The sequence below is a fragment of the Stomoxys calcitrans genome, chromosome 3 (assembly GCF_963082655.1).
Source record: "Stomoxys calcitrans chromosome 3, idStoCalc2.1, whole genome shotgun sequence".
Lineage (NCBI taxonomy): Eukaryota > Metazoa > Arthropoda > Insecta > Diptera > Muscidae > Stomoxys > Stomoxys calcitrans.
Window position 1 is genome coordinate 11,516,079 of NC_081554.1, and position 23,553 is coordinate 11,539,631.

General features: G+C 39.1%; 3 protein-coding genes across 3 annotated transcripts; 1 reads left to right on the plus strand and 2 right to left on the minus strand.

Annotated features, from left to right (window-relative positions):
• Positions 1-15,828: 15,828 nt before the first annotated feature.
• LOC106084488 (protein SCO1 homolog, mitochondrial) lies at positions 15,829-16,875 on the minus strand. Its single transcript, XM_013248198.2, has 2 exons — positions 16,371-16,875; positions 15,829-16,307 (listed from the first exon to the last, which is right to left on the minus strand). The coding sequence occupies exons 1-2, from the start codon at positions 16,771-16,773 to the stop codon at positions 15,946-15,948; spliced, it is 765 nt and encodes a 254-aa protein (XP_013103652.1). The 5' UTR covers positions 16,774-16,875; the 3' UTR covers positions 15,829-15,945.
• Positions 16,876-17,735: 860 nt separating this feature from the next.
• LOC106084511 (eukaryotic translation initiation factor 3 subunit I) lies at positions 17,736-19,332 on the plus strand. Its single transcript, XM_013248243.2, has 3 exons — positions 17,736-17,844; positions 18,060-18,549; positions 18,615-19,332. Exons 1-3 carry the CDS (start codon positions 17,842-17,844, stop codon positions 19,094-19,096), a joined length of 975 nt encoding a protein of 324 aa, XP_013103697.1. The 5' UTR covers positions 17,736-17,841; the 3' UTR covers positions 19,097-19,332.
• Positions 19,333-19,753: 421 nt separating this feature from the next.
• Positions 19,754-20,857, minus strand: LOC106084512 (DAZ-associated protein 2). The gene is made up of 3 exons (XM_013248244.2): positions 20,750-20,857; positions 20,621-20,682; positions 19,754-20,550 (listed from the first exon to the last, which is right to left on the minus strand). Exons 1-3 carry the CDS (start codon positions 20,766-20,768, stop codon positions 20,113-20,115), a joined length of 519 nt encoding a protein of 172 aa, XP_013103698.2. The 5' UTR covers positions 20,769-20,857; the 3' UTR covers positions 19,754-20,112.
• Between the last annotated feature and the right edge of the window lie 2,696 nt (positions 20,858-23,553).

The following is a 23,553-nucleotide window of genomic DNA, read 5'->3' on the forward strand; positions in this document are numbered from 1 at the left end:
CGATTCAGAATAGCTACTTTTTCCCCTGGGAGATATTTCCCTTTTTCGAAGTTTGTTTACAATAAGGGAAAAGGGATAAAGGAATAAACTCCCAGTAAATTGTTATTCAGAATAGGGGAAAAGGGAGTATGGAATAAACTTCCAGTGAATTGTTGTTCAGAATTGGGCTGTATTCTTCTTTTCAATGAAATCAGCAAGTTTTTTTGCTTTAGAATCTATTATCTAAAAAAGTAAAACTTCGCCAATAGCGAGTATAGTACTTACCTTTTAAATGAAAAAGGTTAATTTGGTATTTCTTATATACCAAAGTATTGATAAAGAGACTTTTGCCACAATTAATTTATCTAAGCCTTTAATTAAGCCTTTAAACAGTTAGCTTTTGCTAATTTTTAATGCATTTCAAAGAGTTCACAAAAATTGAATATGGATTGCAATCTAACTACAGTTGCGATGCCAACACACAAATTTGTTACAAAAATTTGCTTTTTATTTAAATTTGCATAATTTTATTTATTAGCTGAACATTCAAAACACTGATATTGAATGAAACTGATAAAAATGTTCAACTTTATAAATTTTTTTCTATGGATTGCAATCTAACTACAGTTGCGATGCCAACAGACTAATTTGTTACAAAAATTTGCTTTTTATTTAAATTTGCATAATTTTATTTATTAGCTGAACATTCAAAACACTGATATTGAATGAAACTGATAAAAATGTTCAACTTTATAAATTTTTTTCTATTGGCAATAGATAAAATCATACAACTTTATAAACATTGTTTCTATGCTTTTATCTATTGGCAACGCAAATATAGTTGAGTTGTAAACTATATTCGACCCGTAAGAGTAAGAATAGTTTGACAGTGATTTGAATGCAGTAAATTTTTGAAACATTTTCTAACTCTCAGAAGTCGTCTATTGGTAATTGTTCAATATTTTTGGTCAAATCACCCAAATTTTTATCAGAAATTTTTTAGTTAGTATTTTCGCCCAAACGGCGCTTATGAATCTCATATTGAATTGATAAAGCTGAAGTCGTTTTTTGTATTTATATAAAAAATTGGAAAGTTTAAAAAGAAAGTTTAATTATGCCAAATTATATTTTTGGCATCAAAAATATTTTTTATATCATTTTATAAAAAATTTGGTTTTCACAAACAAATTTATACTTTGCTAGACAAAACAGATTTGATTCAAATTTACATATTTAAAATATTTTAAAAAACAATGGCCATTTTCTAGAAGGCCAAAGACATACAGCCAAATCCACTAAGGCGGTCTCACTCAAACGAATGGCTTTCGTTCACACGAATACGAGTATTAAAATCATATAAACTTATAGAAGAAACACAGAGCATACTTTTTTCGGTTCAGTTTTAGGTTTCACCTTTACCCTTTGATACAACTTGTAGTTATCACGCCAATGAAGGGAAAAAGGGCAGCGAATCAGGCCCGTGTAGTAGGAAAAACAGCTTTTTTCATGCAGCCATTGCTTTGGGTAATAAAATTTAAGTGGACTTGTAGAAAATCTATGATTTTATAGCGAAACGAAGCGCTTCGCCTTTTATCAATTTCTCACACCAATGGATCGAATGAGTTCCATTTCTATATTGAATTGCATACTTTTTTATACTATTCTTAGTAACTTCTTTAAAAGTTCAAAACACCTATATTGAATGAAACAACCAAAACTGTCCAACTTTATACCAATTTGTATTTCATGGCTTTGTCCCTGTGACTATGTTGACTTGCAGTACACATTCTAACCACAAGTTTCCAAATATCTTCCTTTACTTGATCTTTTGATAGAAGTTTCTGTCTTTCTTGTTCGCATTAAACAAGGCGTATTTATCAGGTGGCCGCATCAACCCAGCTAATTGAACTTGATATTTCAATTTATATTTGAATAAGCCCTTCAAAAATATAAACTTCAAAATAAATATTCTTAAATCGATTTTTATGTTTGCTGCTGTTAAGGTTCTTAATCTTAAGTCTATTGTGTCGCTTACAAAACGATTCAAAAAGCGCAGAAGAACACATAAAATTTACGTCAGTACAATGACCGACATTAGAATGAAGAAGGAGTCAACGTGCATGACAAAACGGCGCCCAGGTGGGCTGGAGAGTTCCCTCCAATTTCCCATTTGAAGCTATAGTAGTCAAGAATGGCGTAAGGACTATGTGCCCGAAGATAATTTACACATAAAAAAGGTTTTTGTTTAGCCATAATGCTGCATCCCCGCAATTTCGGGACAGTGCGACAATAGGTACCCAACCATCTGTAGCAATTCGACGATGTGGTCAACTTATAAAATACGCCTTGGCATAAACCCTTGGATAGTGCCGATTTAAATGACTTTCTGACCCGAGCTACCCCAAGCGCTGCATCGCAGGTAGTATAATCGTCTTGTATAACTTGATTTTTGTTTGTCAAGAGCATAAGATAACATTCTGTCTTTTCGGGTTAGCTTGGACTAAATTGGCGACTTTTACTTAAAGCATAAAATTCATCAATTTATTCAATTCATCTTATTGGCAAATACTAAACTCGAAGACACGGATTTAAATCCCTTTGAAAATTGGATTGTCGAACTCTAAGTCACACTGATAGAGCCAATTTATCACTGAATTAGTATATCAAACTCCCCTCTACAACTTTCTACAATACAATTTTTTGTATGCGATTCGAGGAAGACTCGTTCTTCTTTAGTTGCTAATTAGTGTTTCCAACTTCAACATTAAGCAAAGTTTGCTCCGGTTTCAGCCGTAGTAAATACATTTTATTACTAAAAATGTTTACGTCTGGCAATCCACCAGCTCCTGCTTCTTTTTTATTCTTGTGGTGACTGCTTTTGCGACATTATGCCGCCTAGATGTTATACATTTAATACGTCATCAGAGTTTGGCTTAGAGGTATCCTTGTAACTGCTTTTATCGGATACCAGCTGTCTGATATCTGATATCCCTTTGTATGTTACGAGAGATTACGAGATTACTGTCTTAATCTCTGCAGCAAAGTCACCAACAGTCTTACAGTGTAAGAAGGAGATTAACGCCTTCTCTGAGGATTGCAAAATCCCCATCGTTTGGGTGCCAGGCCATAACAGAGTAAGGGGAATGAAAGGGCAGACGATATGGCGGTGAAGGCGAGAGGACTGCCATCAATAAACTTGGCTAAACCGAAGCCTATCGGGTCGACGCAGTCCGAGTTAAGGTAGTGGGCGACGAATGCGCATCCAACACGTAGGACTACTACTACTACTCACTAAGTGAAAGCATGTGTAGGGCATGCGGGGAAGATGATGAGACGTTGGAGCATTTCCTTTGTCATTGCCCTGCTTTCGCGTCTAACATACACCGGCACTTAGGTGGGGACATAATACTAATTAACAATTAAGGATTTTGTAGGTAGCAAGGAATTCCTTACTTAAAATTTTCATTAAAGAGGTTACTTTATAGTTTTAAAAGCGCACAACAAGCCGATTACTGGCTTAGGTGTATGTTCATAGTGGGATGGGGCGGATTAATATATGCACCCTCTTTTCAACCTAACCTAACCTACAGCCAAAGTTATCAGTCTGTTGAGCGCATGTATTTGTTCATATTCACTTCTTTCCATTTCTTTATTTTGACTGCGGGATTGAATTTCTGTCCCTACCTACCTATCGGAAAGATTCAGTGTTATTGCCATATAAACGATTAGAACCGCTGATTTAGATGCTTTTAAAATTCTTGGGTTGGGGTAAAGAATCCATGCTGTTGTCTGTTGGTTGAATCAATAATTCGAAGTACCAATGACATTGGTTTTAAAATCATCCTTGGGGTGCCTTGATGGTGCTCTAAGGCCAAAAATTCTGTTGATTTTAGGTAATAGGGTATCCAATTTTATTGCTCTTATTAGTTTATTATGTTCAGCTTAACTTAATAATGACTTTATCTGGCTGGCCAGTGGATAAAAAAGACCCTATACAAAAAAACTTCAACAAGTTGATCTACTAATGTTTACAGTTGTTTACTGTAGTAAACACTTGCAACCCTCGGATCAGGTGTTTTATGCAAACAAAGAGAGTTAAGTTGTTTCTACTCTCCTGCGATGCACGAGAGTTACGCAAGCAACTGTTTTGCTAGAGCAATGCATCAGCTTTTTTCGTATGGCAACAAAAGCTAAGCAGTGCCGGAAACTTGGCAGATGGACTATGCTTGTGCCACGACAAAGTTCTTAAAGGAAAGAGTCAACATCCATATAATTTAAAATTGAATTACAATTTTCCAAATCAATCTTTCATTTTAGTCGGAAACTTTAACAAAACCATTTCTGAAGCTTTTTGAGTTGTAATAAAAATTAAAAAGCTAATTTTATCTCCGAAAAACTAGACGAATGTCGTCTTTATGCAGTTGAAGTCACTTAAAAAAAGAACTATAAACAATCTTTACAATTAAAATGCGCATTTCGTTACAAAAAAAAAATATATACAAACTTCTTCTGATGTGTCTGAGGCTTAAAGCATTTCTTAAATGCCTTATAAAATCCTTTTTTTATTCTTATTGTATCACTTATTCCACATTTTTTGTTCTTCCCACACACAAAAAAAATCTATATTTATAATGTACTGTATAAAACTATTAATTTACCCTACGGCTCAATTGCATAAATTCAGCTGCACTTGAATTGAAATTTAAAGCAAACTTTGTTATGGTTAAATTAGGCGAATAATCTTAAAACCCAAAAATCTTAAAATTCTTATAGTTACTGCATAGTTACTGAAGAGGTGGTCGCTCTGGTAGCTGAGTTGATAGCGTGCTCGGATTACCTTCTACCAGGGGTCTGGACTAAATGGACTAAAATTTGACTGGACTGTCACTCTAACCTAACTTAATCTCAGTTTATCAGCGTGGTGATGGCATCAAAATGGACCACTAAGTTATCAAAGACAGATTTAATGGCCGAACGAAATATTGCTTCGGTCTGTGTGCACTTATTAACATATTTTAAATATCTAATCTTTCCAAAGAGGTTGTGATGTTTCCCATTTCCATTAACTATACAAAGGCGCTTTATGACAGTAGTTTCTTTATGTATGTTCACAATATTTTGTCAATATACATATCATGTGGCTAAGAATTATTGACCTCGGACTTCTAATACGAGTCCTGAGTCCAATGATGAGAAGGATTTGCAGACCGTCGAGCACCTTTTAAGTCACTGCCCCGTAAATATAAGGTGAAGATACAGGATGCACATCTATTTCCATACTTAGATTCCCTATAGGCACTTAGCTCACCCGTCGTTTCGGATTGCTGAATAAGCCTGGCTCCGTTCGCTTTTGTCGTTTGCCTTGTTAGATTTCGCAGCCTAAAGTCATACTGATAAGTCTAAATAGTCTTCTCAAGGAGCTGGCATAGTATCAATATGTGACCAATTTTGTGGATTTCCTGGGCTAAAGCCGTAAAAAAATTGCATATTGCAAATTTTGCCCTTGAACAATTTTCTGATGGTCTCGCCAAGATTCGAACCGAGACGTTCAGCATCATCGCTACGGTGGCCTCTATACTTCAACATATAAATTACCACCGTGTCAATCCCATGGCAGCCGATTGTACGTACCGGATTGACCCGATGGGTTCTTTCATCGGCAAGAACTGCCGCCTTAGTGTACAACACACCGCTACAACAACAAAAACAACCTGCGTGACGACTCTGATTTTAAAAAAGCTTGGCCAGCTGCTGCCTTATTATTCTTAAGAGGGTTTACTACCATTCCCACCTTATGTTGGATATGTAGTATACACTCAATGCTTTAGTCAAGTTTTGATTTAGAGTTATACTCGTCACGGCTTTTAGCACATAATAAAATTTTGAAAAATGTCCTCTGCCTATCCTGTGTGTAGGTCTGTGGAACCGCCATCACACACCCACCATTGCAGTCTGATGTTTTTTTTTTTTGCATATTCATTTCAGTCATCTGCCTCCCCGATTTGTCACACTTCCAAACTTCACTTCGTTGACGATTTTCTTATAAAGGCCAATTATTCATTGCTTTAAAATTTAAACTTCTGGTCTATCTGCTTTTATGCAATTGAGCCGCAGTGTCTCAATACAACCCTATTAAAAAAAAAACTTCGAGAAGATGAATTGTAGTCGCGTTCGCTTAGTGTATTTTTAAGGCCTCATAGTAGTTTTTAAATCTTTAAAAAAGAAAGAACTTAAAGCATTAAAAGCCCAAAAACATTAAAACTATGAAGAAAAAAAAACAGAATTTATTGAATTACAAGTTGCGCTTGATATTAATGATAAGACATAAAATGAAGAAATGAATGATAAGTATACAAATATTTATATATATTTTTTTCAAATATTTTTTGTTTAAGTTCTGTCTATAAAAATTTTCTAATTTGCTACTTAGAAATTGCTTAAAAAAACAAAATTTACTATTTTATTAAATAAAAGGCAAACAAGTAGAAATTTTGTTTGCTCTCCCAATTAAGTGTTTAAAATATGTTGAGTATAAAAATATTTTATTTTTTTTTTTGTAATAATTGTATATTATCTTTTTTTTGTTTTATTTAAACTTATTTATGTTCGACTTTGCTTTTCATATCGTACATACAGTATATGTATACAACATATATATTTACTACATACATACATATATACACACATGATTTGACAAATAAAATAACTATATAAAAAAATCAAAAAAAAATTTTGTTGCAAAATAAATTTTAGCCAAGCAAAAATATGATTTCTCCAAAACAAACAAAAAAAGGAAGTTATGTGTGTGTGCACTCGACAACATATGATGAATGTTAAAAAAAACGCAAAACCCATAAAGCAATTACAATAATGCCTAAAAAACACAAATAAATCATCATACAAAAAAACAAAAAAAAAAAAAAAGAAAGTTCTTTAAGGAAACCAGTATTGAACCAAGGTAGCATACATAAACCCTTAAAGTTACTTTAAAATGCTAACAAGCAAAAACATCAAAGAAAAAAAATAAAATAAAATAAAATTGAATAAAACACCACCACTTATAACGTTTTTTGTAGATACTATTAAAAGAACCACGCATTACAACATATGATGATGATTATGATAATGATGATGACAACATAAAATGCCCTAAACCATATTTAATATATATTTAAACTCAATTTTTATATAAAATATATATATATATATATACATATACATAATAACAAACAAACAAAACTCTAGTGTTTTAAGATCAATAAAGCAAACAAACAAAAATCCAAGAGTTCTGCGCAAAAAAAAGCTACACGAAAATGCAGCAAAAAAACAAAATATATAGCGAACACTCCCCCCTACATGATGGACATTAAAAAAATACCCGAAATAATATATAAAATAATACTCATATTCATATGTAAACCGCTGTTCGCGTTACATACAAAAAAATATGTAAAATTAAAAAAAAAACTAAAATGAAAACAAACACACACACCATCTAACTCTAATGATAAGTAGTTACAACAAAAATAAAAAAAAAACAAAAAGAAAAAAAAAAAACTTAAAGGTAATACAAGTAAAACATTTTCTAAAACCGAAGAAAATAAAACTTAAAACCAGACGATAATGATGATGAAATAAAAAAAACCCGATTTAAACCGAAATAAAATTTTGAAACCCAATATCACAAAGATGCGTTTCCTTTTGGGGGCATATATTTCAAGAGAAAATGGTTTCAACAGTCAATGGTGGATTTGGCATATAAAGGCTTTATTCGACATGGAAGCGATGATAACTGGAAAACATACTGCAAATTGAGGAACCGCGCTAAGAGAGTGAAAAGAAGGATTAAGAAGAATGTGCATAGTGCTCTGTTTGATAGGTTAGGTTGAAAATAGGGTGCACATATTAATCCGCCCCATGCCACTATGGACATACACCTAAGCCAGTAATCGGCTTGTTGTGCGCTCTAAAAACTATAAAGTAACCTCTAAAAAGAAAATTTGAAGTTAGAAATTCCCTGCTACTTACAAAATCCTTAATTGTTTTCAATACGGCGTTGTGTCTCCACCTAAGTGCCGGTATCTGTTAGACGCGAAAGCCGGGCAATGACAAAGGAAACGCTCCAACATGCAGTCACTTGCCGCACCGATTTTACATAAGTGACTTCGTAGTCCTATGTGTGCCGTTACGATACCAATAGCTGTACTGACCTCCTTCTTGCTTCCTTTCAGTAATAACCTCGTCTTCTCACGATCTGGATCCCCCCATAGGATTTTCGCCGTCCTACCAACCGTTTCGCTGTTCCACAATGTTGCATGCGCATTCGTCGCCCACTGGGTGCGGAGTGCATCGTACCGAAAGGCTTCGGGTTAACCAAGTTTATTGACGGTAGTCCTCTGGTCTTCACAGCCAAATCGTCTGCCCTTTCATTTCTCCTTACTCCGTTAAGGCCCGGCATCCAAACGATGCGGATTTTGTCATCCTCAGAGAAGGCGTTAATCTCCTTACACTGCAAGACTGTTCGTGACCTTACCGTCCTGGTTGTTATTGCCCTTATAGCAATTAGTTTTTGCTTTTGTTCTCGATTCTTCTGGTTGTTCAAATGATGGGTGATTTCAAAATACATTCGGCCAATATACGAGGGTTGAGTGCGAATTTCTTTGCCGTGCATGCACATATTCATTTTCACAGTCCTAACATTCAAGCTCTTTGTGAGACCCAGAATTCAGATCCACAGGATTTTCACATCCCTGGGTACCACACTCTGTCTCTTTTTATTTCGCACAGAGGCCTCGTGGTATATGTACGTAATGACGTAGTGTTTCAAAGACGCCAACACCTGGACTCACAGGATCCTGAATTTAACTCCCTTTGGGTTAAATTCGGGATTGGATCACATATACTGCACTTCGGATTTTTATATAGAAGTCCAAACTCAGAAAGGGGGGCTCCCTTGAACGGCTTTGACGCCCTTTCTGATTCCATTACAAATATTTTGGAGGATTTTCCGGGCAGTGAAATCGTTGTCGCTGGGGATTTCAATGTCCACAACTCCTTCTGGCTTTACCATTCGGGTCATACGACTCCTGAGGGCCAATACGTTGAGCTTTTCGCTGCGCACAATGGTTTGGTGCAACTAGTGAACGAACCGATACATATCGCATGTGTCCAAGGGCACCAAAATAATACTCTTGACCTTTTTTAACTTCACACCCTGAAAAGTATGATTATTAATACTCTTGCACCTCTTGGCAACTCCGATCACTGCATTGTTTCAGCATCTTTTTCGTATTATGCTCTTCGTACTGCTTCCTCCCCAGTCCCGAAGCGGTCAATATTTTTATACAAAAAAGCACGTTGGGCTGAGCTCAATGGATTCTTTCAGCATTTTAATTGGAAACTGTGTTTTCTAGATGACGATATAAATACTACTGCTGAAATGATTGAGAAGATAATTTTAAATGGAATGAAGACATTTGTTCCAGTTAAGGCTATAACGGCTAAATCAGACGACAAAAGTTGGTTTAACCAGACATGCAGAGATGCTGTCAGATCGAAAGAGGTTGCATTCGGGAACTGGCGCTTGCATAAAAATGCCAATACTGAACTGCTTCGCAAACAGGCAAGATCTTCGTGTGCCAATGTGCTTAGGCGCGAAAAATTTCTTTACGAACAGCGTCTGCGTACTAAGGTTCTTACTTCTACACGAGGAAGTAAGAGCTTTTGGTCGTTCGTGAAAAGAGTAAAGAATAGTTCTTCATCTCTTCCAACTCTTGTTAAGGTCGATCAAACGTTCACAGACCCGGTTGATAAGGCTAACCTGTTGGATGATATATTTGCAGGGAATTCTTCCCTGCCGGATAGCAATCAACCACTCAATCGAAAATGTATCTGGCATCATGCCCCAAATATTTTTTCAAACTCGTCGAAAATAAATCCCCGGGCCCGGATGGCATATCAACACTTGTCTTACGCAAGTGTTCTTCGACGCTCGCTCGTCCAGTATGCAACCTTTTTAATCTTGCCTAACGTGCGGGAGTCTTCCCGGCGCGTTGAAAGGTTGCGAACGTTCAGCCAATACCCAAGAAGGGTGAGGCAAGCAACCCTGCGAATTATCGGCCAATTGCTATATGCTCCGCTCTCTCCAAGGTCATGGAGAGCATGGTTAAGGCCTTCTTAGCCACCAACAGTATGGGTTCCGCAGAAATTGCTCTACGGGTGACCTCATGGCACTTCTGTCGGAACGTTGGAGTCGCTCAATCCACCAGTTTAGTGAGAGTAAGTTTGTGGCTCTGGATATCTCCAAGTCATTTGGTAGGGTCTGGCACGGTGCACTACTATCAAAGCTTGTCGCATTTGGTGTCGGTAATGGCTTCGTTCGATTTATTTCGAGCTTTCTCAGAGATCGCACTATTCGAGTCGTTATAGATGGGTTCTTATCCAATGAGCGCAAATTGACAGCAGGAGTACCCATGGGCTCTGTTCTTTCTCATTCTCTTTTTCTAATTTTCATCAACGATCTGTTGGGTCAGACATTGAATCCGATCTACTCGTTTGCGGATGACAGTAATCTCTGTCATTCATACTCATTCGACCATAGGCCAAGTCTTTGAGGGATTGAGGACAAGAGGTGGGTTATGGACGATACACTCTGCCAGGATTTGCTGGCCATTTCTGAGTGGGGTCGAATGAAACGAGTAGATTTGAATGCACGGAAGACTCAGTGCTGCTTGTTGTCACCCAAACGATTCGCTGACCCATTACAATCATCTTTGTCTATCAACGGTGTAAATGTTGAGTAATCAGAAGCTCTTGATGTTCTGGGCATGAAAGTGATGACCGTTGGGCTAAACATGTATTCGAAGTGTCAAAAGAGTCATTCAAGTGTTTAGACTTCCTTAAACGGTTTAATAATTACTTCACTCCGTCTGATCTTCTTAACATCTACACCACTTTCATAAGGCCGAAAATGGAGTACAACTCACATGTATGGGTGGGAGCTTAAAAATCATCCCTGGAGCTACTGGACCGTGTACAGAGGAGAGCGATGGCGTTGATTGGGGACAGGAGGGTATCCAACTCTATTGCCTCCCTTCATCATCGTCGCAATTTTGGCGCTGTTCTATCGGTACTTTCATGGTGTGTGTTTGTCTGATATTCGTCTTCTTATTCCTGATGTAAGGATGTATATCAGGGATACTAGACATTCCAGGAACTCACACCCGTTTGTAATTGATTGGCCAGCAGACCGAAAAATGCATTATAGAAAGAATTCTTATTTCGCCCGAACCGTTCGTATGTGGAATCGACTTACGGCTAATGTTTTTCCAACCCACTTTGACATCCAAGGATTTAAGACAAATGCCAATAAGCATGGTTCCAAATGGTTCCAAACTAAACGACCAGGTGGTCTTTGGGGTGTACTCTAAAGATCTAGAACTGGTCATATCGAAGAGATGACCCGTCCACTGCAGTGTGTATCAACCAGAGATCTTTGGGATTAAGGAAGTGGTGGAATGGCTAAGATATAATGTCATTACGGCGATTGGCATAAATATCTTCTCAGACAATATTTCGTATTTCTGAACAAAAAAAAACCGCCCTCGACTGTCGCAGATCTTTCAACAAGATGGCTGAATAGTTTAAAATTCACCTGTTCTGGCTGCCAGGCCACAGATATATCCCAGGGAATTCTAAAGCAGACGAGCTTGCGAGATTAGGAACTACCTTACACACTCCAGGGACACTGGCATCTGTGGGCATGCCTCTAGCGACATGTAAGCTAAGTTTTCAGGACTAGGCCCGAAGGGCAACGAATGATCACAAAGAGGGTGAGCATTCCAAAATAAGTGGTCTCATCTAGACTAGAAGAGGTCTACTGCTTTGCTGTCATTGGCTAGAACAGACGTTTCAATTTTTTGTGTCACTGTCTAATCGGCAAACATGCTGACAGACTGAAGGTTGCCAGCAACGACTTTTGCAGAAGCTGTAGGGACATCGAGGAAGAAGAGACTATAGAACACTTTCTTTGTGTGTGTCCCGCACTAGCAATTAGAAGGAGTTCCACTTTGGGTTCTCATTTCTTTGAGAACATGTCTGATTTAGCGGATGTGACCATTCGCAAGTTACTGGGCTTTTTAAGGCGATCTGGATGGTTCGACGGTAGGAACTAGAAGCCATCGTCTTTCTTCTGTTCCTGTGGTATCACAATGGACGAAAACGTCTAAGTGAGACTGATGGCAGACTGCCACTTAAACCTAACCTATGTTTTGAAGAAACAGCTTGTGACCTACATTGACCGCAGTTCGCTTTTATATGATTGCCAATGCGCATTCAGGAAGGGTAGAGTGACGTCTATGTTGCTTTTGAGGTCTTACCGACAAAATTCAGAATTGCGTGGCAGCTCACAATATCTGTATTTTGCTCTCGATCGGGTGGATTACTTCATCCTGATTAAGAAGCTGTCCACAGTTGACGGTTTTGGTAAAAGCGCTTATAAACTTTTGTTTTCCTATTTGGTTGATAGAAAGCAATTTGTTCAGATAGGTGATATAACTTCATCTACGCTGCCGATAAAAAGCGGAATTCCTCAGGGAGCTGTCCTCGGTCCCCTCCTTTCTTTTGTTTTTGAACGACTAATTTAAGTCCATAGAGAATTGGTGTACCCCATATGCATATACGGACGATGTTCAGATAGTGTTTGTAGGTAACCGTCGCTCCTTGAACGTTCTTCAATGGAAGATTGATTTGGCCTTGCCTTCCTCGCCTTCATGGATGTCTGCAATTCGTCTGTCTGTGAATGCGTCAAAGACTAAGACTGTTTTCCTCGGAACGAATGATACTCCAGACGGGAAGCTCGTATATAATGGGAATGAAATAGGATTTGTCCATAATTGTACCTTTGGATGATAAATCGTCACTCGATTTCCACATTGATAATGTTTTCGCCAAGATAACTCTTGGCTTGCGCCAGCTTTATAGCAACGACTTGGTATTACCTCGATATATTAAGTAACGACTGTTTCATGCTCTTATAATGCCTCATCTCCTGTACTGCATTTAATTATATTCTGGCGCCACTGCAAGTAACAAGTGAGGGGTCTGATGCCATGATCGTTTAGCTGTGTGAACCGATAAACATTTATTTGTAAGACCCAGCAGAATTTAATCTCTTACGAAATCATCGAGCATACTATTCACCACTTGGGCGAATAAGGTCTGCAACAGCAGCAGTATGACGCCGGGCGGCACCGGCTCTTACATAAATGCTGAGTGCCTGTGATGCTCGATATGGCCAGGCAAGTTATTGGCGCCGAAAGGAGATTGACGAGGATCGCCACCTCCACATGCAAATGTGGCTACAATAACAACAACAAAGAACTTCCAGAGTAAATCGCCCGAAGAAGCACCGGCAACCCTCGAAAGCCTCCTCTCATCAGAAACCGACACTACTGTAGTCTGCGACAAGGCAAGAAACATAAACAAAATACTGAAATCTGTGACCGACGGCACTTAGCTGACAAGTATAAACTATGGCAGTGCCAACGTGGACCGCAGGAATGAGCAGTACGCAGTGGAGAATCCTACCAACCTGCCAGAACAAAATATGATCGACCATTTAAACGTCGATAACAAGATCCTTTAAGTAAAAGATCTTAGAGATCTTCTCTCTAAAATGTAACATCATCAAGAGCATCATCCGAATTCGTTACTCACTGCGCTAGAACTCCCCCCAAGACATGTCAGGATGAGTATCTGGTTGTTTAAAGACGCGTTCCGACAACTCCTTACCGATCCACTCACAGCCTCCTCATACAGAACGGGCCTACAGAATAGTCACGCAGATACTGTAACCAATGCGACTTTATCATACCAGCCGAATAAAGTCCCACCAAAGACACCCACCCACTACAGATGATGAGAAAGATTTGTCTAGTAAAACTATAGCCTGCTCTGGTCCAATTAAGATCTGGATAGTATAGCAAACTGAGCTCGTATCGCTCAAGATTAGACGATACCCTCCCTAATATCTGGCCTGCATCCAATACAGAACCCCATGATATCAATCAACTATTCATTTCAGCCGGTTATACGTACCGGAATGACCCGATGGATTCCTTCATCGGCAATGGCAGCCGAGTCAGTGTACAACACACTACTAGATCTACACGATCTAGAGCGTGAGGTTCAGCGCTACAAGAGAGAACCTCTAGATCAAGCGGCATATCAAGCGGGTCTGAACAACATTCATGCAGACACGGTAGCAGACGCGTTAATTGGCTACCGGGTGAATGTAGTCCTTGGAGAACGACCGCCACCCATTGCACCTGAAGAAATCGACCTCCCCCGGCAAACCAGAGTAGTTCTGGCTCAATTACGTTCCGGCAGATGCAGCCGCCTCAATTCCCATAGAGCTAGGATTGATGCCGACGTGCAAGATGTATGTCCCGATTGTAACCAGGGACCGCATGATACACGTCACCTGTTTAACTGCCCGGCCAGACCCACTCGACTCAGACCCAAATCCCTGTGGACGCACCCCATCTTAGTCGCGGAGTTCCTGGGTCTTGACACTCAACAGAATCAAGCAGACGAAAGATAGTACACAATAAACTGCTACAACAACAACAACAACACACTACTACAACAACGACGAAAACAACAACCAATCACCTATTTACATACCCGGAGAAATCCAATAATCTAATTGAAGCGGCCAGATTCCTGGAGCTAGATCTGAAGACGGCAGCCGTATCAGAACAATATTGGAATGAATCTTTTTGCATACTTACAGCGAACGTGGCTACAACTTTAACAAAAGCGATCGGTCATATGACCGGAACGACCTTGCTCACCTATGGAGCTTGCATACAAATGTGACAACAACATCAACTTTGAGCATCAAAGTGGCTGGAACTTTGGGCTCCAATCTGTATGATATTCTTCGCAGGGGATCGAGTGGAGAGTCTCAGTGGGAGGCCGGGTAGCACTGGCTCTTGTTTAAATACTGAGTACCTATGAAACGACAAGGCGAAATATTGGCGCATTTAAAGAACAAATGGCCATCATGTTCCTGCGGCAATCGGTCGTATAGATAAGAACGAGCTTGCTCGCCCATAAGAGTTTGACGAGAATCGCCAACAACAACAACATTGGGCCACCTTATCTTGTTAATGCCGGCCACCTTCCCATAATTCTGTTCATAGCTTTAGTGAACACTCAATATCCGCTTTAGTGAACTCCCACCCCCTTCAGATGTATGTGTGTTTGAAGCTCGTAGAAATACGTAAAGTAGCTAAAAAATACAAGCGGAAGTTTGGATCAGACGGTGTCGCAAGATATTAGTCTATTTTCCACAATCGTTAAGTTCAGCTTTTACTGAGGTGTCTTTTATCTGTTACCATTCCATGTAAACACTTCTTCCCAAAGAGGTGTTGCAGTGTGGCATTCCGTTTCGGAAGCTTATCATTGAGCTTAAACTTGACTAAGACAACACTCATTGATATGTAAGAAGTTTGCCCCTGTTCCTTAATGGAATGTTCATGGGCAAATTTACAATAGGCAGACATGCTAACTGATAGTACGTTCGTAATAGTACGGACGTGCTCTCGCCCACTGCGATTACCCAAGCGGACGTTGATGACAACTGGGATGAGTTGAACTTACAGATATTGCCAATTACTTCGTCGCAGTTACTTCGCTAAAACTTGAAGATGTCCACCACCAAACCTTCTACTTTTAAGAACATCCCTTCGAACTTTCGTACTCCTTATATATTGCTACATTTGTGATGCTTCTGCTTTTATGATATAACGCTATGCCGAGCCTATTTAAGAAAAAAATGCCTGATTGTTGTAACATTAGTTCGTTTAGATGTATTTTTTTTAACAAAATTAAAATAACAAGGTAATACAAAAAAAAATACGTAGATATTACGCCAAATATAAATTGATCGACTTTAAGTACTTAACCAAACCAGGACTTTTTATTCATGGAATTCCACTTGGCAATATTCATTAGTATTGAATTAACACATTGATCTTTGTCACGATTTTGTCCATAGTAGTCGACAAATTCGCCATCAGGATTTACCAAATACATTATGATGGTGTGATCCACAATGTAGTCATTATCCTGATCTCTGGGCCCGGCCGAGAAATACACTCTAAAGGCTTTACACACTTTGCTGATTTGATCCACTGTCCCAGTTAGTCCCAATAGTTTCGGTGAAAATTCTTTGACATATTTTCCCACAACTTCCTTGGAGTCACGTTCAGGATCAACAGTAATAAATATGGGTTGAATTTCAGGATTTTGTGGGGATTTTTCTGTTTTCACAAAAAAAACACGACTTTTTTTATAAGTAGACAAGCTTTGTATTAAATACCTACCGATTTCCTCGACAACCGCGGACATTTTTTCCAACTCATCTGGGCATATATCGGGGCAATGAGTAAATCCAAAATAAATAAGCAACCATTTTCCCATAAAATCTTCAGATTTTCTAGGATTGCCCAATGCATCGATTAGTTCCCAACGACCACCAATGGCAGCCTTTCCTAGCTGTCGTTTGCGTTCCTTTAAAATGGCCTCTTCTTTTTCATGTTTTACATATAACATAAATGCTACACCAACAGCTCCCAGTCCTCCGATTGCTGCAGCACTTCTCCATGATATTGGTCCCTTGCCCTTCACTGGATCGGTTGCAGCAAAACGACGTTGTTGTCCAACTATATTTTGTAGTTGTTTATTTCTTGTTTGACTAATCAATAGTCTCATGCAAGCTCGAGACATGATTTCTGTTATGTTACTGGAATACCTATTGAAAGAGGATAATTTTGGAGAATTTACGTAAATGCAGCCGGTGACTAAATTCGTAGTCAAATTAACAGCTGATTACTTATATGACTTGGAGATGTTTTATATGACGCTAAGTAACGCGCGTAACAACATAAATAGACGCATTTTGCTGTTTTGTTTAAAGCCTAGTACTGAGTTCGTTCGCAGCCAAAATGCCTTTTTAATAATTGCCAAATCCAGCGGACTCTATTCATTGCTAGAACACAAACAACAACACACAACAACGACAACATTATTGAAACAGAGTTGATTGGTTCCCATTTCATGAACATTTAATTACATTGGCAATTATTTAAAGCGAAATTTGTATTGGCGCAGCGACATGTCGCTTTTATTTTATTTATAGAACTCAGTACCACTTGTACAGAATGTGTTCCCATTTTGTTCGCCACCATTGTTTTATAATGCGTTTGACAGTGGTTCGGCCGAAAAGTCGAAGTCAGTACTAGGCTTAAAGCCTAGTAATGATTTCATTTACAGCGAAAATTCTTATTAAATTATTGCGAAATCCGAAGGGCTCTATTCTTTGTCGGAACACAAAAAAAGTCAAACAACAACACACAACAAAGACAACAGTACTGAAGCAGAGTTGATTCGGCCCTTTTCGTGAACATTTCATTACATTTGCAATTGAAATTGTGCGAAATGTATCCTGATGCAGCTACATGTCGCTATTTTTTGTGTAAGTTTTACGGAATGTGTTCCATTATCTTTGTCACCATTTTTTTATAGTGCGTTTTGACAGTTGTTCAGGTAAAAAGTCGAAATCAGTTCTAGGCTTATGTCCTACCAATACATTTTTGCCCGTTGCTGTAATAAAATACCCTGTTGCCTCATGCGCTTTGCACCTTGAATGACATGCCTGCTCTTAATTGTGACGGAAACACGCATTTGATATAGGTTCGATTTTGACACGACGAAGCCTTTTGACGTCTCTCATTGTAGTTGCATGGAATTTGCAAAGTAGATTTTGTTGAAAAAGGGATTTTAAATATTACAAAAATGGTAAAATACCATAATTCTGGCACCAACGATTAATATGAAACAGCATTATACAAAGCAATTAATGTGCCGCTTGTATTAACTTTAATTTGCCAATGCTTTGTATCTTGTGTACAACATAACCTAAAAAGCGCCACGAAAATACTTTTTTTTGTTATTTTCTGTAGACGGGTTTGCAATTTTGTATTATTAACATGTGTCACCCTTCCTGTTTTTAGAGACCTTTAATGCTGCAGGGCCATGAGCGTTCCATTACGCAAATCAAGTACAATCGCGAGGGCGATTTATTGTTTTCCTGCTCCAAAGATCAAAAGCCCAATGTGTGGTATTCCAACAATGGTGAACGTTTAGGAACCTACGATGGTCATCAGGGTGCTATTTGGTGTTTGGATGTGGATTGGACAACTTCAAAGTTAATCACCGGCTCTGGTGATATGACAACAAAAATTTGGGATGTTGAGCATGGTGTAGTCATTGCATCCATACCAGCAAAATCTTCGGTGCGTACATGTAACTTCAGTTACTCGGGCAATCAGGCGGCATATACCACCGACAAGGCTATGGGTCAGAACTCTGAACTTTTCATAATCGATGTTCGTACAGCTGATCCTAGTCTATCGGAACAAAGTCCCATTTTGCGCATACCCATGTTACAGTCCAAGATCACCTCCATGTTGTGGGGTCCTTTAGATGAGACGATTATTACAGGTAAGTTGAAGACATTGAAAATGCGTTTAGAAATAGGTTTTAATGGAGTTTCTTTCTATTTCTAGGACATGATAATGGCCAAATTTCTATATGGGACATACGTAAAGGGCGTGAAGTGAATTCGGTAAATGATCATGCAGCTGGCATCAACGATATGCAAATGTATAAAGATGGCACAATGTTTGTTACCGCTTCCAAGGACACATCTGCCAAATTGTTCGATTCCGAATCGCTTATGTGCTTGAAAACCTATAAAACCGAACGTCCTGTCAATTCCGCCGCCATTAGTCCAATACAAGAACATGTTGTCCTCGGTGGTGGCCAAGATGCTATGGAAGTAACAACAACATCAACAAAGGCTGGTAAATTCGATTCTCGCTTCTTCCATTTGATATACGAAGAAGAATTCGCCCGTCTCAAGGGTCATTTTGGACCAATTAACAGTTTGGCTTTCCACCCGGATGGCAGAAGTTACGCTTCCGGCGGTGAAGATGGTTTTGTGCGTGTGAATACATTCGATAGTACCTACTACGAACCACTATTTTAGGTCAACCCATTATACTACATACTGATTTTTTTGTATTCTGTCGTGCAAACCATTAAACTAAAGAGTAAAAATTATTTATACACTAAAGGATAAATAAAATAATTGTATTGTAAGCCCTTTTTCGTCATATCTGCTACAAAGTGAATTTGTTTTTATACTGAACCCATGCAAGATGTATCGGAATAAAGTTAATAAACAAATATATTCAAGAACTCGAAGAAGGCTAAGGAATTCAATATGCTTGTATCATTATTTTCTTTTGAAGGTTGTCTCGACTTGTTTAATTCTGTGGATGCAGGTTATAACGCTTGTATTAGTTTATTGAGGAGAATATCAAAATCATTTATTTTGAAGGTGGTCCTACCATACTAAATGATGGTATGTGTATTCCAGCCATGTTAAGTTTTTCTTGTGTGGGTGTGGCTCAGCATCTTGTCGTGCATCTTGGTTTTGGCTAAAAATAGGAAACTTATCATTGAGCTAATATATAAAATGAACAGCACCAATTCCTTAATCCCGCTCTGAGAGGTTTCTTTGAAACTTCTTCGTTTTTGTTTCCGGAGCCCATGAATACTTAACTAATAGATCCATGCAAAGCAGAGCTTAAATAAGTTAGTAAGCTGTAATGATTTTGTATATAAATAACAAATTTTAAAATTTGGTTCAAGGCTACTTTATTAGTTTATATTTGTGTATATGGGTCCTGTCTGTTCACATTTTGTACAATAATAACAACAGATTTCATATAATTAATTTTTTTTAAGAAAATCTTGTTTCTGCAAGAACTTGAATATGAATCATGTAACAATTTAAAGCAAGAGCCTTGATTGCAACCCCGATAAGTGAGATAAACATTTAACAGTTAATAATAATGTATGAGGTATATAGTCTAGGTACATTATAATATTATATACTTGTTGGTACATACATATATGTATATTAAACTTATTGAATGTAAATATTTATCATTTTTATGTGTGCTTTGGATTTAATCCATTACCCAAAAGAAACAACGTTTAGAAAAATGATTTCTTTTTTTGTTTGACCATAACCTGTTGTCCCGTCATGGCTGCCAATTGGCCTGGTGTGGGTGCACAGCCTGGTGGTGGTGGGGGTACATGTATGGCACCTTTGGCATTAGTTCTAATATCGGCCCTTTTGTGGAACTCCAAAACATTGCTGCTCTGTTGCATGGCATTACTGCTTGCTGCTGCATTATAGTACATTTGATGTTGTTGCATGTGAACAGGATATGGATTGACATAGCCTCCATGCGCAGCAGTTGGTGGTAGTGGAGACGCGTAAGACATGGGCTGTTGTGTGGGAAATTGGTATTGATAAGGCTGTTGTGGTGCTGCTGTTGGTTGTTGATAGTAGGGTGCCGGAAAACGTTGAGCTGGAGTAGCAGCGGACATTTTCAATGATTCCTCATAGGAAGGAGGTGGTGCACCTCTCTATAATGATGAGATATATATACGTACGATAAAAATTATAAAATCATTAGAGTAAACATGTTTTATTTACATGAAATTCTTCTGCCACATCATTGCCTAGTGGTGGCGCGTTAGGGTACAAAGGAGGTTTTCCTAAAGCAAATTTGGGAGAAGGTTTATTATTTCTCAATTTCCAATGAAATTTACTATATCCACTTACCACCTCCTGAATTGGCCATTACTTTTGCGTCTTCTTTTGTTAATATATTTCGACTTCACAATGTCCAATGTTTAATCATCGATTTCTCAACTTTGTGTTTGCAAAATACTAATACTGGAGAGTAAGAAATCGTTCAAAGAGAGCGCAAACAAAAATCAGATGGTCAATTATAGCAAAGCTGTCAAAATAGGGAACCGTTATATGAAAACTTTTCAAAAATGTATTTGGAAAAAACTACATTTTAGTGATATGGTAATAGTATTTAATACCATCGCGCTCCAGCTACGGCCTGCGACACACTTGCGTGGACCTAGCATCCATCGTAACGCACGGTATCGATGGGATATTAGAAAGGCAATAGAGGAATTTTCCTTAGTTGAACACCGGGTTGCAGAGAACAGAAACGCTTCCTTTGGTGACTTTTAAAGCAGTGTTTTGATTGATTAACTGCCAATTAGTTAGGGGGAGGTTAAGGTGGGCTTCATCCCGAAAACAAAGAAATTAACCCACTCTCCGCCCAAGAACTACAAGCCATAAGTGTTTCATCCTTCGTCTTAAAGACCCTGAAAATATACGTACATTAGAAAATTTTTCAATCCTTCTCATTAGCATGTTTACACTAAGCGTGAGTCGGTTACCAGTGTTCTACATGATGTGATTGGCTACATGGAAGGAGTTTCCCTTGGCGACGTTTTAGGACGTAATGTGGCTTTAAATAACGTGAATTTGTAGTACATGACTTTCAGGTGGACCCAAGGATATAATGTCTCTGGGTGAATTGAGTTGATAAGAAGTCGTAAGCCAGTATTTTCAACGCAAGACAAGCGGAGGGCTGGATTAGGGCGATTGTAACTGAAGAACCTCTGCAGCAATGGTTTATATCCTGTCTTTTGTGGCTTTTTGCTATCAATGGCAATCTTAAGCCCTTCGAGGAGAAAAGCGTTATTATTGAAGTAACCGATTCGCGGAGGGGGAGCAGTTCTTAACCGGCAATGATCCTGGGTCGATCCCCGGAAGATAAGCCGACTGCAGTGGGGATCGAAGAGGAAAGAATGAAGGTCGGTTTCTATGTGGATGATGCACTCATCATGGTGGGTGGCCATTTTCGCTAAAACGGTCATCGCTCAGGAAGCGTTAAAGAAGCTGTCTACTCCTGTCGCAACTCTGTAGGAAGGGATTGGGTCCCAGTCCGGGGACTGGGATGGCGAGTATCGCCTATGGATGTCTGGTATTACATCAGGTCTCGGGGAGCTGTTTCCTTCTCAGGATGATCAAGAGGGTACAGGATATCACGGCATTTCTTTTTCCAGCAGCAAGAAGTGCCCCAAGAGAGGCGCCTCATACTCGAATTTATGTCGTTGCACCTTTATGTTGGGTATAACGCAACGACCAAGAGAGACCATAACCTGACGATTCTCAAACTTTGGGCTTTCTTCAGTCTTTCGCAGGATCTTCTGTTTACACGGATGGGTTCCAATTGGAGGAGGCACGGAGGCAGGAGTCTACATTGAGTTTCCTTGAATTACAAATGCAAATTTGTAGATGAACATTCCATTAAGGAACCGGGGCAAACATCTCACATATCAATGAGTGCTGTCTGTTTCAAGTTTAATCTCATTGATATGGGGCCTCCTCTTCGTAGCCGATTTGGAACGGCGTGCCGCAGTGCGACCTCTTTGGGGAGAGGTTTTTATTTGGCTGCCAAACCATTTTTTTAAATAGCGTAGTTTCTCGCAAAAGTCGCCAGCATTAGGAGACAGTAACAACCGCTGAAAATTTGTTCTGATGTTCTCGCCAAAATTGAAACCCAGACGTTCAGCGTCATAGGCGGACATGTTAACCTTTGCACTAAAGTGACCTTAGAATTTCCTTGAATGAGTGAATCATTTAGTATAGGCCTTTGAACGCGCTGATCATGCCACTGGATCATTGAACCCACCCCTCTGTATATTCTTGATGGGGCGGACGCTTTCTTAAATAACTCCGTGTATTAGGTACGAGCTGAGGCCAAGGGTAGCAGTGTGGATAAGTGCGTTTGGGCGAATATTTCGCGGAAAAGGGCGTCACTTATCCCGGGGCTGCAGAAACATGACCGTGAACAGCTGATGTTATAGTTGTAGCTACATGTTTGCATATGGAGGTAGCGATTCTCGTCTAGGTGGCCAAGATCGTTCCGGACCATAGGTCCGATCGCCGCGGGAACGATAACTTAAGCCGCCCGCCCTCTCACTGAGACTCTCCTCTAGATACCGCTAATTGTTCGCTACTTTAGTTGCCAGTAGTGTTGGAGGCCACCATAGCGCAGAGGTTAACATGTCCGCCTATGACGCTGAACGCCTGGGTTCGAATTCTAGTGAGACCATCAGAAAAAAATTTTCAGCGGTGGTTTTCCTCTCCTAATGCTGGCAAAATTTGTGAGGTATTATGCGATGTAAAACTTCTCTCCAAAGAGGTGTTGCTCATGGATATGTGAGAAGTTTGCCGCTGCTCCTTAGTGGAATGTTCATGGGCAAAATTTGCCCAGGAGACCTCTTAACAATTATCTTGAACTTTAATCGGACTGCACCCATTGACATCAGAGAAGTATTCGCTGTGTCTTAATGGAATGTTCGTGGGAAATTTCGTAATACTGTTACGGAGCATGTGGAACCGGTAGCTCTCAGGTGAGCTGCTCATGATAACGATAAACATCACATAAATCAGAGCTCAAAGTTCAAACCAGTATGGTGCTCATTTTTATCCCATTCGAAGTGAGAGATGGTAGGACTCTTTGCGAGTGTTTCACGGATACGGACGTTGTTAAT